This window comes from Ambystoma mexicanum, chromosome 3q (assembly GCF_040938575.1).
Source record: "Ambystoma mexicanum isolate Mex_15411 chromosome 3q, UKY_AmexF1_1, whole genome shotgun sequence".
NCBI lineage: Eukaryota > Metazoa > Chordata > Amphibia > Caudata > Ambystomatidae > Ambystoma > Ambystoma mexicanum.
This window is the reverse complement of record NC_090926.1, coordinates 1,291,288,472-1,291,305,964: the sequence shown is the minus strand read 5'-3', so window position 1 is coordinate 1,291,305,964 and position 17,493 is coordinate 1,291,288,472. Positions and strand designations below refer to the sequence as shown.

Below are 17,493 nucleotides of genomic sequence, written 5' to 3'. Positions count from 1 at the left end.
AGTCATAAGCAGGGCGGCCACTTGGGCCACTCCCTCGGCTTTCTGCAAGCATTACTGTTTGGATGCCGGCTCTAGATCTGATGCGGCTTTCAGACAGGCGGTTCTCAGGAACCTATTTGCTTAAGGAGGGTCTCCTCTCCACCCTGGGGCTACATTCAGTTGTAATCGCCCATGCAGTATGGAGGAAAGGGGATGGGACGTAAGAGTAATTATAAGTTACTCACCGTAGTGACTAACATAAGTCCTTAGTCCTTAGTCCCCTTTCCTCCATACGTCTCATCATCCTCCCTAATAGTATTGGTGTCATTAGGCAATGTTAAATCTATTTTCGACGCGTCAATGGGGACTGAGGTGTGGCGCCGGAGGGCGGAGTCAGGGCAGCGCATGCTCCCAGGGCCGCACCGATGCGCGCCTCTAAATTTAAAGGGGAAGAAGTTTTTTTCTGGTCAAAAAGGTTCCGTCTCCCGTCCCTTGGAAGGGACGCCCATGCAGTATGGAGGAAAGGGGAATAAGGACTAAGAGTACGTTAGACACTACGGTGAGTAACTTATAATTCTTCTTAACACTGTGTTTGAAGGAGATGCTGTAGTTATCATAGTTATTCAACCTCTGCCCTGTTTTTTTATCTCTGTCCTTATACGATTTTGGCCAACCCTGTCTTCATTAGGACCAAGATTTGGGATTCAGATTATCCTGGTAGCCACTGCTTAGCAGAGAATGAACTTCAATTACCTGGTTGGATAGCTCATTTGTTAAACTCAACTGCCTGTGATAGAAACGCACACATGCAGGCAAATGTGAATTCAGAACCCAGGCATAGCACCAAAATGTGAATGTTAGCTCAACATTCCCTCCAATGACATTGGAATACTGCCACAGCAGGAACTTAGGTTTGGGTTGAAAGAATATTGCATACAATCACATTAGGAAACATTTTCAAACAAACATCAGGGTAAACTGTAAACCAAGCATCTCCCCCCACATATATGCGAATAGAAATCTATGGGAAGTTTGTCTGAGTGTAGGTCAATCCCTGTAATAATGTTTGTCCATACCTGTTTTTGTCTCTGTGTCATTCTATGGGTTCTTCTCACTCTGTTTACCACAGTCTGCAGTTGTCTGCCGCTCTGAGTGTTTTTGGAAGAACATATATATATAGTTTTTATTACTCATCACCTGCTGATTCTTCATTGAAAAATCCATAGGTCAATACATTTGTAGTTGTATGTTATTTATTGGGCCAGTCCATGGAGACATCTGAAGGTAAAGCAAAGAAAGCGAAACTGCAGACGAGATTCAAAAGATAACCAGTAAAGAGAGTATCAAGAAGAAGGAACAGAAGAGCAAGGGGGATTCCACTAAGAGTTTGAATCGCCAAGTTAACAATGAAACGTAGAGAAGCAAAATGGGAATCAGGAAGACCAACAAGAAAACCGGAATGGTAATCATGACGAGAGAAGACTAATGCATTTATAGGAAGCTTGGTGGAATGGAATGTGAGCAAGGGCTGAGATTTATGAATATTAAGGAGTTGGAAACAAGAGGAGCGAGCGATATTAAAAATATGTGAGGAAAAGGAAAGCAAAGAATGGAAAAGAACACCCTAGTTATGGGCGGAGGATGTGAAGGGAAGAGAGGCAGGAGGAAGGTTAATAGCAGTGGAAATTGGGGAAGGAACAGTAGAAGCAGGAAATAATAGAATTTCTTTCTTAGAAGCATTGAGGTGTAAATAATGTGAGTTCATCCAATTTTGAATTGAAAGAAGACATTCAGAAATTAGGGCAAAGAGAATCATACAACACAGAGAAAGAGAAAGAGATAGAGTTGAGAGTTGTCAGCATAGCAATGCAATGAAATCCCAAATTAAGAAATAACAGAGGACAAAGGAGAAGTGTACAATGAGAAAAGAAGACGACCCAGGACTGAGCCATGGAGAACTCCATGAGCAAGAGGAAAGGAGGGGGACTTTGAGTTACCCCATGCAACAGAGAAAGACTGATCAGGCAGGTAAGACCTAAACCAGGAACAAACATTACCAGAGAACCCTAAAGAATGTAGAGTGGACAGAAGTGTACAAGATCCACCGTATCGTAAGCTGCTGAGAGATCAAGTAAGATCAAAATAGAAGAAAGTTTAGCATGCCTGGCAGATGAAATACAATTAGAGACAGAGAGAGTGTAATGGACAAACATCTGATTGACTTGGAGGGAGAAGAGAGTTGAGATGATGGTGAAATGAGACTGGAGTATAGACCACACGTTCCAGGACTTTTGAAAGATAGGGAAGAAGAGAGATGATACTGTAGCTTGATGGTGCAAAGGTGTCCAGAGAGGGTTTTAGAAGTGGGAGGATAACCGCAATCTTAAATTCAGTGGGAAATGTAGCAGAAGAAAGGAACAGGTTGATAATAGAAGTTAGAAAAGGCAACAGGCGAGGGGAGAGCTTTGCAATAAGAGGGGAGTTGATAGGATCAAGAGGAAAAGCAGTGGGATGAGCAAGAGTAAGGTAAGAAGCCGTATCAGACTCAAAAATAGGAGAAAAGGAGGAAAAATCTGAGGAAGGAAGATGAGGGATAAAGGATGATGTGCTGCTGATGGATGATAAGGAGGAATGAATGAGTGTAACCTTAGAGATGAAGACATTGAAAGTCAGAGGGAGTAAACGAAGAAGAGAGAGACAGGTCAGAAGAAGGAGGGGAGAGGATACAATTGAGAAGTTGAAAAAGACGTAGAGGGCGGGAAAAGCGACAATAAGGTTAGAAAAGTAACGTTTTTTAGCAGCAACAAGGGCAGGTCATAGGACTTCTGAATAGTAGTGTCCGGCTGCCGAGCCCCACAGAACCTCCAAAGTGTTTGGTCAAATGCTGATCTATACTGCAGCATAAATCCAAAAACCCATGAGGAAAAGGCGAAGAGGAGAAAACAAAAACACATACTTCAGTCTTCAACGTAGTTGAGAATCTACAGAGGGCAAGAACACAAGAAGCAAGGTTACTTCAGCTCTCAGACACTGACCCCCTTCCCTTCCCAAAGTTACAACCAGTACCCGTTCCACCGTCTCGAAGAGCTGGGAGGTACTTATTGTGCTCAAAAAGTAGGGATGAGTCCTCAGCTTCAAAGAAACTTAAAATAGGAGCAGACCCTTGGTTTACAATGTATCTAACTTCCCACAAGTTTTAGGCTCACTTAAATACGCAATTCAACATTTTCTGATTTCTAAGTTCATTATAAAATATCCCAAAATTCTCTCAGACCATTATTCCTAAATTCATTTTTAAGAGTTTACATGCCCAAAACAACTCTATTAATTACAGTTCCTTCAGTAGTTCTCAAACTAACATTCAAAATCCCAAACTGAAATAAATGGCTCTGGCTTTAACTGGACGCTTAAATAACGTTCACTCCTTAATATACTCTGCGTTTTGGAGTCGGGAAAGTTTGTGCAGAATCAAAACATGCAGGTGCAGACTTACTCGACTGTTGTCAAATGGAATGCCACTCTCTTCCAGGCACAACTGATATGCGCGCATTCAGAATAATTAGAGGTGCTGGTCTCTTGACACATGCAGGCTGAATCAAATCAAACAAACATCGGAGAGTAACGTATTCTGAAATTAAGTCTTTCTCAAGGCACATGGACGCCAAGTGGTCTCAGCTTTACTTAAAATTATGCGCTTCTGCTGAGCGCACCTTCAGAGTTTAACATCTCATGGCGCATGCACACACAATAGTGTCCCTGACTAATTTCAAATGAAGCGTCTGTGAATAACGCTATCTCAGAGTTCATGCTCACTTCGAATTACACTGAGCGACTGCCTCAGAAACGAAATGCATGAGAGTTCTACTGTGGTAAAGTTTTATAGATGCTTTAACTCCTTCTAAAACGCAGCGCCAAAACCAAGAACCTAACTAATTACCTAAACTATATTATTTCTTAAAAATAAAGCATATTTTCAATCTCCACAGATTATTAATCCGGGTAAGTGTCTCAATAAATGAACTAAAGAGTAGCGCTCACACCAATGACTCAGTTTGTGTTGTCCCACGCAGCTCCACTCCTGAATACTTCCAAATCCTGACTCTACTCCTTAGTTTCTTTTAAGCATTCCTCAAAATGCAGAGCTTCAAAACACAGAACCTTTCCTCTTGAGGAAGGACAATGAAAGGCAGTTGAGAATGCCAGTTCATATTCTAAGTTATCATTGTCCTCCACTCAGCAGCTGCCCAGTTCCTCTTACCCAATAAGCTACTCGATGCATCACAGCCATGATAGCTTGGGGACCATTCTCTCTACAGATAGAATAGTTAAGGGACAATCCAAATGAAAGTGATATTTTGAATTCCATTTTAAATTCTCTAATTAAAAAGGCCCCTAAGACCTCAACTAACTAAGTAATGAATAAGCCTACCCTATGATCCACACCTGACAGTACCCCCTCCTCAGGACCCGACCTCAGGGCTTGGTTTAATTGGAAACCTTTTTTTAAATCTGGCAACTAACAATGGGTCATGGACATCTTCAGCAAATTCCCACAATCTCTCCTCTGGCCCATAACCCTCCCCATCAGTCAAATACTGCAGTTTTCCCCTTGGCTTACTACAATCCAATATTGCTTTCACCTCATATTCTTCAGAGTCAGAGTCAATCAACACAGGCTGGGGAACTGGGCCAAGTCTAGTTGTAAGAACTCGAACCTTTGATACCCCTTTTTTCCAACTCCTCCTCACCTGAATCTCCGGTGGAGTCCTTCCGTCTAGGCTTCCTAGATTCCTTGCTCTTCTTTTGATGCAAATACGGATGTGACTCCCCGGAGGCCACTGTGACCGGATGGGAACCAAGCCCCAGGAGCCTCCCGGGAGTCAGCCCCCAATTTCAGGGAAAAAGCTGTGAGGCTAGAAAAAACCCTGTCAGACGGAGTCCTTCTTTCAGAATCTGGCAGTGAGTTTGTAGGTAAGATAGTTCAATGAAGCTGACACTCTGTTCCGAAATTCCCGGGAAGGGAGTCCATTTAGAAGTTCAGCTCCGTACGCCGGAGGCTGCGGCAATGAAAGGAACAGAGAAGATACAAAACTGCAATCCAAAAGTAACGGTAGACTTTACAGAGGAGCCCGAAGGCGTCCGGTGGGCTTGACAGAGGAGCCCGAAGGTAGGTAGATGGGTATCCTGAGAATTGAGAATAACGAGGGAATACAGGGAAAAGAAGGGGAGTCGAGAGAGTACTGAGGGGGGAAACAGGAATAGAGGACAGAGAAGGGAAATACAGAGACAGAAAAGGGAACGGAAAGGGAGAAACTGCCAAGGAGGGACAGATACAGAGGAGTTTAAGGCTTACCTCTCGGTGAACTTAACTGGGAAAAAATACCACAAGAAATAAACCCACAAAGACTCGAACCACGGTGAGAAAAGGGAGTAACTGCAAGGGAATATAGGAAATGGAAAGATAATTAGAATAGTACAAGAGCTAGGAGACAAGCGTTGGGGACTTTACAAAGTAAACAGATACAACGCACCGAAGCCTCGGTGCGTCACACGTAAATACGTGCCGGCGGCCATCTTGGAGGAGGCATAGACCGCTGAAGATGTTCCTAGCCGCCATATTAAGTATGTCTCCAGCGACTCCAGATCTTCCACGGGCGATGCATTACAGTATGCCCCTTCTATGTCCAGACCCACCTGGCTTACTTGGGTTCAATCTGTGGAATCTCTGAACCAGCCTTGGTGCACTGATGAGCCTTGGGCTCCCAGGACCTCTCGGAGCTGGGATATCCCTTCCAATGCACCAGGTACTGTAAGGTTCCTCGTTGATAACGAGAATCAACCAGTCTAGCGACCTCGTATTCCTGGGATTCCTCTGGTACAGTTACCTTTGTCTTCCTGTACGCCTCCGGTAAGGATCTTCCACATGGCCCTTTAGAAGGCAACTTCAATTTGTAGGCAACGGGATTGATCCTTGCCTCATCTCTGTATGGTCCTATGTATCTAGGTGAGAACTTGCCCATTCGTGCCCAGCGAGGTAAATACCGGGTGGATAGCCAGACCATTGAACCTGGACCCCATTGAGGATTAGGTCTTCTTTTAGCATCAGCGTACTTCCTGTATGTGTTACGACTTTCCTCCAAAGTCTGCAGTGCTAATTTATGAATACGTTGGATCCTGGATACAACCTCGTCCACTGCAGGTGCCTTGTTACCGCCAGAGGGCATTGCCGGTAGAGAGTGAGGGTGATAACCGTAGGTGCATTGAAACGGACTCATTCCAATAGCAGTGTGAACGGTGTTGTTGTACGTGAATTCCGCCATAGATAACAGAGATGCCCAATTGTCTTGCTCCTTATTGCAGAAGCACCGTAGATATTCTTCCAGGGTGGCATTGAGTCTTTCAGTTTGTCCATTAGACTGAGGGTGATATCCCGATGATAATGCCCTGTGAATTCCCAGCTCCTTGCACAAAATAGACCAAAATCCTGAGGTGAATTGTACTCCTCGGTCGGAAACGATGACGCGAGGTAGTTCATGCAGCTTCACGATGTCCCTGAGAAACACAGAAGCAGTCTCAGTAGCATAGGGTACCCCAACAAGGGGGAAAAAATGGGCCAGTTTGGAAAAGGAGTCAACTGTGACCATTATAGCGGTCTTTCCCTGGGAAGGAGGTAATTCCACTATAAAGTCCATAGACAGATTCTCCCGAGGGCTAGAAGGCAAGTCTGCCTGTTGTAACAAGCCAAGTGGCATCTGCCTAGAGACCTTGGAACTGACACATACTGAAGATGTCCTGACGTATGTGTTCACATCTGTTCGTACAGAAGGCCACCAGAAGCTTCTGGTGAGCAGATCAAAGGTGGCCTTTTGCCCTTTATGACCGGCTAGGGGGAGGTCATGGCAGAGACGAAGGGTGTGTTCTTGGAGGTTCTTAGTGGGAAGAAAGAGGGCTGATTCAAGAAACCATAATCCTTCTCTTTCTTGAAGGCCCATAGACAATAGCCTTTGTCTTGACCAAGTTCTGTACTCACACTGCACGCTCTGAAGAAAGCTGTTGATGGCTGTTATGATCTTAGGGTTAGGTAGTATTCTATCCCTTACTGTATGTGTAGCTCCAGTCTCTTGTTCTGTATCGGGCCAGCTTCGGGAAAGCGCGTCTGCTACCCCGTTCTGTATACCTGGGATATCGGAGATCAGGAAATCAAAGTTGCAAAAATAATAAGCCCATCTGGCATGACGTGCATTTCGGCATTCCGTCTCCACATGCCGTTTTTTTCAGGATGATTTGAATAACTTTAACCATGCTTTCGCCAGAAATATCCTTGACAAGACTAAACTCGCACCACCTTGAAAATAAAATAAATCAATAAGCAACACAATATACTTTCCCCTTCCATATCCAAGATCAACAGGACCCATAATATCAATGGCCAACTCAATCCACACACTCGCCGGGACATTACATTCCACAAGGGGCCGCTTCCTTGCCTCCAACCCCTTCGCTGATCCGACACAAAATTGACACTCCCTCAACCCTCTCTCAATGTCTTTGTCAAATCCCGGCCACCAGTAATCATTCCTTAGAACACCTTTCGTCTTGGTGATCCCAATATGCCCACAATGAGCCAAATCGATTACTCCATTCCGGATGCCCTCAGGGACTACAGCACGCTCCCATTTTAACACAATACCATTGACCACACACATTTCATCCTTCACTTCCCAAAAGGGCTTTTCGCATTGCCTTAAGTCCCCCTTCCTTGGCCACGCTGATGACTCAACATATGCCATCACTTGCACAAGTACTGCATCTTTACCTGCTTCTTCCATCCACTCTTCCCTGGACACAATTCCTTCAGTATTCACAAACACCATCTCCATACCATTATCCTCCTTACCAGGACTAGTCACCACACTCAACCTCGATAAACTGTCTGCCAATATACTTTTTTTCTCCACTAATGACTTCCATCTTATGCAGAAGACGCCCTTCTCTCCCTTAAATAGCCTGTCCATGACCATTTGAAATACAGACGAGGCCGACCCTAATCCAAACGGCATCCTTCTAAACTGAAAGATGCCCTCATGAGTGATGCAACTCAAACTGGTGATAGGCCGATGCCATATCAAGTTTCGAGAACACCTATCCTTGGAGTACTCTGGACAACATGTCTCCCATATTCGGCACAGGATGCCCTACACCAATACCCATTTGTTAAGCTCACGTAGGTCTACACAGAACCTCAATTCTCCTGACCCTTTTTTGACAACAACTAAAGGCGACGTTGATTCTACTCCTCCTGCCTTTTCGATGATACCCATCTGTAATAACTTATCGAGTTCGTTCTTTACACCTTCCCTTATGGCCAAAGGAACAGATCTTAATTTGGCAGAAATGGGCACACTTCTTCTCCTCAAAATGATTTGGTCCTGCAACCATTTTATTCACTTTTTTTGACCAGTTTTATTTATTCATCGAGGGCATGTACCGTTTACAACATGTTAAGTGATTACTGTGTATAACATTTACATAACAAATCCTTTAGTGTTCAAACAAAGTCTATTTTTACAACAGTACTGTTGCCCCCGAATGTTTTCCATAAATCCCTAACAAATGTCACTTTTCCTTAACTAGAACACCCCCCTTCCCATTTCCCCAACTTACTTGGAACCAGAGTCTCTTCCCCCATTGTTGGGTTATCGTCTGACCTAAGACTCCTGCTCGTCTTCAGGGTCTCAGCTGACATGAATGCACTTGAGTATTCGCAGTTTATGGAAGTGGGCTTCTCTATCCTTTACAAAGTCCTGGAAAGGGTTCCAGATCGCCAAGAATTTCAAGTATTTACCTGCTTTTAGGGCACATATATTTTCCATTGTCATGACCCCCCAGATCTTTACCCACCACCAAGCTATTGGTGGTCCCGATTCATTCTTCCATCCCTGTGCCAACGTCATTCTCGCTGCCATCAATAAGTGTGTGATTAGGGTAACTTTGTGCCCCAATGCTGTGTATGTGCCTTCTGCTACCACTCCAAGTAAAACCACTTTTGGTGTCAATGGTATGTCCTCTCCCATTATTTCATTTATCTGCCCCAGCACTTCTTTCCAGTACATCACTGCCTTTGGGCATGTCCACCACATGTGATACAGGTCTCTCCTCTCACCACACCTTCTCCTGCTGTCTGGGCAGTATTTTGTATTCATTTTGTGTAGGTGATAGGGGGACGTATACCACCTATAACACAGTTTCTACGCCAATTCCTTGATCGCGGTGCATTTGGATGATCTGTGTGCCCATTCCTCTTCCGTGATCGTTTCTGCTATGTACTTCTCCCAGTTCTCTTTGTACAGAAGATTGTCTTCTATTTGTGCATTGTTTAACAATCTTTTTTTTTCAAATTTTTTCGGGCTGAAAGGCCTTCTAAGTGCATCCTAAAAAACAGTTCTAATACATGATTACAAAAAACACATCAAAGAAAAAACAATAGACCATGCAGAAGACCGGGCCCTCCATGGTTGCCCTCGAAGAGAACTTTTGGCCAATGATCAGGAACCATCCTCCCCTTCCCTCGGGTTACTCCCGTAGCGCCTCGGGCCCGGGACAGTCAAATTTGCCCCTCAAAGGGGACTAAAACCAGAGGGGACTTCTGCGGGGCACACAAGGGCAGGTATGGGGGGTGCCCTGACAGTGATGCCACTTTTCCCTGCCCGCCAGTGGCCATTGCATTTGCCCAATAAGTCCTTTGCCAAATGGGCATCTGCAAAAACCAGTTTGACAATATCCAATTTGGCTGAAAAACTGGACAGTCTAGAGCACTCCAACAGAGAACCCCTGGACACAAACCCACACTCCCCCACCGCCCGCACCCAATGTAGAGATTTATTCCGCAGGGCATCCCTTTGTTCTCTTGTGCCAGTCGAACGTTTTGGGACACCATGGAGAAGGAACGTAGAACTAGTACAGCCTTCAGATGTGTGATGCCCCGACCAAGGCCTCCCCTGACCAGGGGTTAGGGCACCAACCCACGACCCCAATGGGTGCATGTTTCCCTGGGCTCGCCCCACGGGGTTTCACAAAGGTGGAGGCTTAGCTTTTGAGACTAGGTCGGTGGTGTCCCTCCGTAGGGGTATCAATGATGGAAGACCTACCTCTGGTCGACTCCTCATGGATGGGTGAGTCTTAACCACGGGAGCCGGGGACGGGCAGGGGATTCTTGGATGAATCCCTTTGTTAAAGACAAGATTTGCCCCCCCTGTGCCAGCCCCTGCTAAACTCTCTCCTTCCCTACCTGTACCTTCCTCCTCCTGACCCCTGGATCCCCTTAATCAAGACTAGTAAGAGGTTTTTAATCTTGGCCATCTCCGATAGCAAAAGGTGACAGGGACAGCTTGGCAGAGTTGCAAAAATGGGGAAGGTGGGGCTTGTAGACAGTGATCACCACGCTTCCCTCCCCCCAGAAACACAATTCAACTTTTTCTGATTTCAAAGTTCATTTTTGAGAGTTTACAAGTCCAAGAAAACTAATTTTATTAATTACAGTTCTTTCAGGAGTTCTGAAACTAACATTCAAAATCCCAAACTGAAATAAATGTGTGGATTTAACTGGATGCTTGAATAACGTTCCTTCATTAATATACTCTGCGTTTTGGAGTCGGGAAAGTTCGTGCAGAATCAAAACTTGCAGGTGCAGACTCAGTTGACTGTTGTCACATGGAATGCCACTCTCTTCCAGGCACAACTGATATGCGCGCATTCAGAATAATTAGAGATGCTGGTCTCTTGACACATGCACACTGAATCGAACCAAACAAACATCGGAGAGTAACGTATTCGGAAATTAAACATGTCTTTCTAAAGGCGCATCAACGCCAATTGGTCTCAGCTTTACTTCAAAATGATGCGCTTGTGATGAGCGCAACTTCAGAGTTTAACATCTCATGGCACATGCGCACACAATTGTGTCCCTGACTAATTTCAGATGAAGCGTCCGATATCTCAGAGTTCATGCTCACTTCGAAATACACTGAGTGGCTGCCTCAAAAACTACATGCATGAGAGTTCTACTCTGGTAAAGTTTTATAGATATAAACTATTCATTTCTTTAAAATAAAGCATATTTTCAATCTCCACAGATTATTAATCTGGGTAAGTGTCTCAATAAATTAACTAGAGCGCAGTGCTCTCACCAATGACTCAGTTTGTGTTGTCCCACGCAGCTTCACTCCTGAATACTTCCAAATCCTGATTCTACTCCTTGGTTTCTTTTAAGCAGTCCTCAAAATGCAGAGCTTCAAAACACAGAACCTTTCCTCTTGAGGAAGGACAATGAAAGGCAGTTGAGAATGCCAGTTCATATTCTAAGTTATCATTGTCCTCCATCAGCAGCTGCCCAGTTCCTCTTCCCCAATCAGCTACTCGATGCATCACAGCCATGATAACTTGGGGAACATTCTCTCTGCAGATAGAATAGTTAAGGGCCAATTCCAAATGTAAGTCACATTTTGAATTCCCTTTTAAATTCTCTAATTAAAAAGGCTCCTAAGACCTCAACTAACTAACTAATGAATCAGCCTACCCTATAACCCACACCTGACAGGTAGAAAGGGAGGTAAAGTCAGTGGGAGATTGAGTTTTTTCCACTGATGCTCTGCACACCTCAGTGTGGTGTGTAGAGAACAGTGATCAGCAGTCATCCTGGGTTGAGGAGGCTTGGATGAGGGACAATAGGGGCTCACAGAGTGAAGAGAGTCTAGGGAAGAACAAAGGGAGGCACTGAGAGTACAATGTACGGTATCAGTAGAAAGAAAAGCAAAAGTAGCCAGAGACAGAAGAGCAGACATAAGAGAAGGTATGGAAACAGAGGTGTCAAACGTTTGACGATTATGACAGAGAAATTATTGTTTTGCGGAATTAGGGACAGGGAAGCAGGGGGTAGGAAAGGGAAGTAGAGCAGAAAATGATCGGAGAATGAATAAGGACATGAGGAAACAGATGAGGTAGAAGGAACAGAGGAGAACATTAGATCAAGGGAAGAACCAGAAGAATGAGATGGAGGAGCTGGATATTGGAAGAGATTGTAATAGTCCAAAAAAGCAAGAAAAGGAGAAGAACTGTGAGTGGGAGATAGTTGAAGGTTAACGCCTCTGTCTCTGAGAAGAACAAGAGTCTGAAGGAAGCAACACTGCGAGTAATCTGTCGAGGTCCGTACAGAAAGTTGAGAGCACCAGGAGGGCGATAGATAAAAAAAAATGAAATAGGAAGTGGTTTAGAAAATGATACTCAAAAGAAGGGAACTTAGTTTGTTGTGGCTTTATCAATTCTTTCATTCATCAGTGTCTGGTCCCTCAGATTCTGAGTGAAGAATTTCTACGACCCATTCTGGGAATAAAGTGTTATTGATGGCCCGAAAAGCTCCACCCAATTTCTCAGGTCACATTCCATGCCACATTCCTTTGAAAGACGCTTACTATGCAGCTTTGCAATTTTATTTTGAATCACACGCCTTGCCATCACATGCAGCAGGGTTCCTGATTGAACTGGGTCATCACTTGATGCTGTTAATGACCTTGTTCTGTGGACCTGTCAGGGGCATTCATCACAATGTTGGTTCTTTGCGTTTTGTTTGTACTATTCCTCTTATTTTGGTGTTCTTATTTCTGGTTTGTAGTTATTTCAGTACTACCTTGCTTCTTCTCTACAGCTCCATGGTGATTCGGGATTTGACTCTGCGGAGTGCAGCAAGTTTTGGATCGTTCCATCTTATCCGCCTCCTTTATGATGAGTATATGTACTACCTCATCGAACACCGTGTGGCCCAGGCCAAAGGAGAGACCCCAATCGCTGTCATGGGAGAGGTAAGTGGCCACCCGAAAAGAGGCCTCAGAAGTCTCTCAACAGTCCTGGACAAAGTATCAAAGGGGCAATGGGAGAATAGGCCTTATTAACATCTTGCGGAAAGGTAAAGGGGTGCAAACCCCTCACTAATGGGTTTCAAGAGTCCTGTCACCAATAGGTGCGAAAGCCTGACTGGAGTGCACCAGCAGATCTGTTGTGTATTGTACCTTGAAACTGCAAGGGCTCGTAGAAAAATAATACCAGTCACATGTCTACTCAAGCAAAATAATAACTGTAACAAAAGAAGAATACACAAAAAATACTACAGAGAATGCCAACCTCCAAATCTCTAAGATGAGTTCTTCAATGTAATAACGCGGAACAGTTTAACACTAATATTAATTTAGAGAACATTACAGAGAATGACATTAGTAGTAGTTTGTCATTTATAAAGTGCCTTTATCCCATTAGTATAGCCTCAAGACGCTTGCTATGGGAATGCCCTTGGGAGACCGACGTCTAAAATATGGGAAAACTGTCAGGAAAAATAGAATGCATGTGTGCGTTTGGCCAAGATTGGTAGTGGGTATGGGCTGGCCGATCTCCAGTAAGCTAGCCATGATGGTCAGGCACGTGGATGGGTGCTGAGAGGTGGTCAAGATAGTGCACAAGTGCAAGAGACTCATTATGTGTCCAAGAAGGTATAGGTGCCTCTCCCCGGCTTAGTACGTGTAAGAGAAAATAAAATAACCAACACAACCCCTGTCGGGGAATGAGGCACTGAGACCCGGCTGCAAGAGTTCAAAGGATGGTTTATTTCTCCAGCTAGGAAATAACCCAAAAAACCCTCCAACCTTTTACATCATCACTCGTATATATATATCAATTAAAGTAACTCTAACAAAAAATACTAAATGGACCCGATTGGCCAGGCGGTGTGGTGCTGTAGGTGTGGGTGGCATCTCTTCCTTCTGATTGGCTGAGTGGCTGACGAGATGATCGACGTCAAATATCTTGTGCTCCACGTAGGTCAGGGTCCGGTCACTGTGGTCACTACCTAAGCTAATATGTTGCATTTGTAAAATACTAAATAACAAATTATCTAAACATTTTATGCTACTTTTAATATTTCTTACACAAATCACACATAGTATTTATTGTCAGTACAATTGGGTCATTCGTAGCTTTAATTGGAGGCCTTGACCTTTATTGTGCATGTAAAAAGAGTCAAGCTGTGTTTCACTTATCTCCTAAACTTTAGACCTATTAGTATAAGTAAAAACATATATTGTGGCAAGGTGCTTAAGGTTAGTAGTGGGTGTGTTGGGTGGGTTTCGCAGTGCAGGCGAGGGTCTGGCACTTGAAAGAAATACCTTACAGGGAGAGCAGGGTCAGGATGGTAATAAATTGCTCTAAATGGGGGTGGGTGGCTTACATGTTTATGGGGACGAACAAGCAGAAAGTGCTTAGCTCATCCTGGTTCACATGCTGGTTCTCATGCTAACAGTGATCTCAGAGGAAGAAAACTGTATCATATTGGTTGTTGCAACTTTCTCCAGTTTCAGCGTGAGAATGGGAGCGCAGAGCTTTCCTTCGCAGGGGGAGTGCAAGGGTGGGGGCCAGCCAGCTGCCTGCACGCCTTATGTGTGTGTCTCTGTCCTTCACTATTGCAGTGGAAGGGGAGCTGAGCCTTGCTGTACTATCGCAGTGAGACCTGTTTACCCAAGATGGAGTCGAAAGGGGGCACAAAAGATGGATGCCCCGTGTCCTGCTCAGTAGTCCCATCTATGTAGCGGTCAACCGTGGTTAACTTTACATAAGGGCAAGGGGCAACCCCACTACCGGAGGCATGTGGTCCAAGTCCCGTACTGAGGAGTGTACGGCGCGAGGGGACCTGGGGGTCCCTCGCTCCCATACATTCCCCCCTTTCGTTACATCTAAAGTAACGAATTACTTATCTCGTTCTTTCCGTTCTCCCTTCGGTAGCGCTCAGCTTCAGCCACAGCCTCATCCCAAGCAGGTGTACCCTTTATTGGCATCCATGCTTTGCACACACTTCTTAAGCTGTTACCCCTTCTTGCGTATTCTTCTGGGTTGACCATTAAGTATATCCCACCATCCCCATCCAAATCTATTCAAACCTCGTTATACCACAGCAAGTCCTTTGGTTCTTTAATGGTAGTGTAATGTAGATTATCGACCATGTCCCCATACTGCCTATAGATGGCAGTCATTCTATACTGCGGTGTGGTGTATTCTCCAGTTTGTACTTGGGCATCTATCAGAGTAGCCACCGTTGTCTGTCGGCCCACTGTTACCATCATCATCGCTGAATTAGGCATATTATTTTCACAGCATCTTAGTCCCAGTTGGCACACACAGAATATTAGGAGAAGAAAGACAATAATGGGAATGAGTATCTTTGCTGCTATGTTCACCCATGATGGTATCCAGCTGAACAGATTGTCGAACCACATGCTGTTGTCTGCTCCACCTTCTGTTCTCATTCTTTCTCCTAAATTACGCACTGCTGTTATCACGTGTGACAGTGTCCCGTTATCAGCATCTGAAGTTGGTACGAACGTGCAGCACGCCCCCCAATTTTTTTGCAAACACCGCCGTCCATCGCCGTGATAAGATCTAACACATATCTGTTTTGCATCGTCATCAGGCGCAGTGCACGGAGCTCTATTTTTATGATGTTGAATCCTTCTTCAGTGTCGTTAGCCAGCTGGATGAGCTCCCAGCGTGTTATCTGCAACCATTTCGCGTTTGTGCTGGCTTGAACGCCTGGTGCTAGAAATGATGCAAAAAAATGTCTCTACAGATGAGAAAAGCTTGTACTGCTGCGGTATTTCAGCAAGGAGTTCTGACGATTTGGACGAAATATAATTGGATCTTTTGCTGCGTGACAAGTTGGTCCTCAATGTTTCTTCTGACAATAGTTCGTATGCTGGGCGCTCTGTGATTGTCTCATCGGGCGCTGTCGATGGTTCAGCCGATTGCCCTGCTGCTGAACCGTCGGCCGAAGGCCTTGCTGTAAACTGAACGTGGCTCTCTGGTATCACCATTAGTGCTAAGTGAAGTGTGGCTGGGGCACAAGTTCCTCTCCAGGATGCTGGGAGATGCAGGTAAGCTTGTTTGCCACAGATCCAGTATATGTCCATTAATGCGGTAGTGCCTTTTTTCATATCTGGTATTATTAAAGTCTTATTGCACTGCTCTGCGTTTCCCATATTCACCTTCCCTTCTCCATCGAAGCAAAGTTTGTGCGGTATTTCCTTTTGAATCTTTATGGGCCTCTCCAGTGGTGTGCCCCATGTCAGCTTGGTGATATGCTGTGACCAGATGGGGATGCACGTTTCTTTTGCCCACTCGTATGTTCCGTCTGGCAGCCCTCGAAGCCCCTCAGCTTTGCATTCAATCGTTTCATCATGCCACTTGTTTTCTGCATACCTTGTCCCTTTTATGATGAAAAATGGCTCTTGGAGGGAAATTACTCCTTGTCATCTGCTGGTGCATGTTTGTTCGTTTTCCAATTTTTCCATGGTGACTGTGTGTGCCTGAAATGTCTTTTTTATTCTACACAGCATCAGATGACTCAAACATTGGGCCTCAGACAAGGGTACTTTCTGTGGAATTAACATTTTTGGGGTTCCAGTTGCATGAGGAATAAGTGAGCACATGTAGCAACTTTCATTACTTGCTTGCTTTGCTGCGGTGCTCATGTCTGAATACCATTTATTTGATTGGTCAGGGTGTCGGGGGTCCTCTATTTCATCTAACCCCAGGTTGTGATAAATATCATATCTGTTTTTTTCCCGCCCCCCTTTTTCTCCTCCTTCTTTTGTTTTTTAATTGGGTACCAACTCGTTGATATTGCAGCGGGAATATTCTGGACCATGCATCATCAATGTTGTTCATGGTGACATGTGTGTATTCAGTAGTGGTTTCTGGTGGCGTGTGTGTGTGCATGCTTGTATTTCTGGAGTTAGTCAACCAATAGTAACCGTCATTTACATCCCATCCAGGCTCTATTTCCTTGGCCATAGTATTACTCAACAATGGAATAGCAGTTTTGTGCACATGCAATTGGTTATAGGGTGGCGTTGCATTTATACTATTCGATTCAACGTTATAAGTGTCCTTCCAAATGGTTGTTACTCCAGTCCATATTAGTTTAGACCCTGGTTTTGTCATGTTAGCCCCGCTCCCCCCTTTGTTCATTTCATTTGCCACAAATAAAACTACGTTATACCAAATAAAATAAAACATAATTATTGCAAATAGTATGGCAGCATATTTTATAACGCATTCTACATTGCTCAATCTACTGGCCCTAGTGGCATCCCTATTTCTATCTAACATTTCAGCCTGCTCAGCCGTTTCATCGCATTGGCTCATGTTGAACCTATGTGGGCGAGCCAAATTCGTTAAGTCATCATGAAAAGAAACATATTTGCAATTGTTCATTTTTTTTCATCTTTTGCTTAGTTTAGGCATTTAACAATTTCTTTCCATTTATCATAAAAACAATGAAGAAAAATAGGAGAAATAACACAATTCATATGAGAATAAGAGAGAAAAAAGAGGAAGAGAGAGAGAGAAAGACAGAATATGTAAAAAACATTTTGCTTTTTCACTATACTTTCCCTGTCTTAGTTGCAATTTTCATCATGT

General features: G+C 44.3%; 1 protein-coding gene across 7 annotated transcripts in view; it reads left to right on the top strand.

Moving 5' to 3' along the window:
- Positions 1 to 17,493, top strand: part of RFX1 (regulatory factor X1) — a 1,381,678-nt gene that overhangs the window by 1,268,932 nt on the left and 95,253 nt on the right. For all 7 annotated transcript variants that reach the window (XM_069604381.1, XM_069604382.1, XM_069604383.1 and 4 more), the window contains one exon: positions 12,680 to 12,833. In XM_069604381.1, the coding sequence (XP_069460482.1) occupies positions 12,680 to 12,833 (154 nt within the window). The remainder of the gene's footprint in view (positions 1 to 12,679; positions 12,834 to 17,493) is intronic.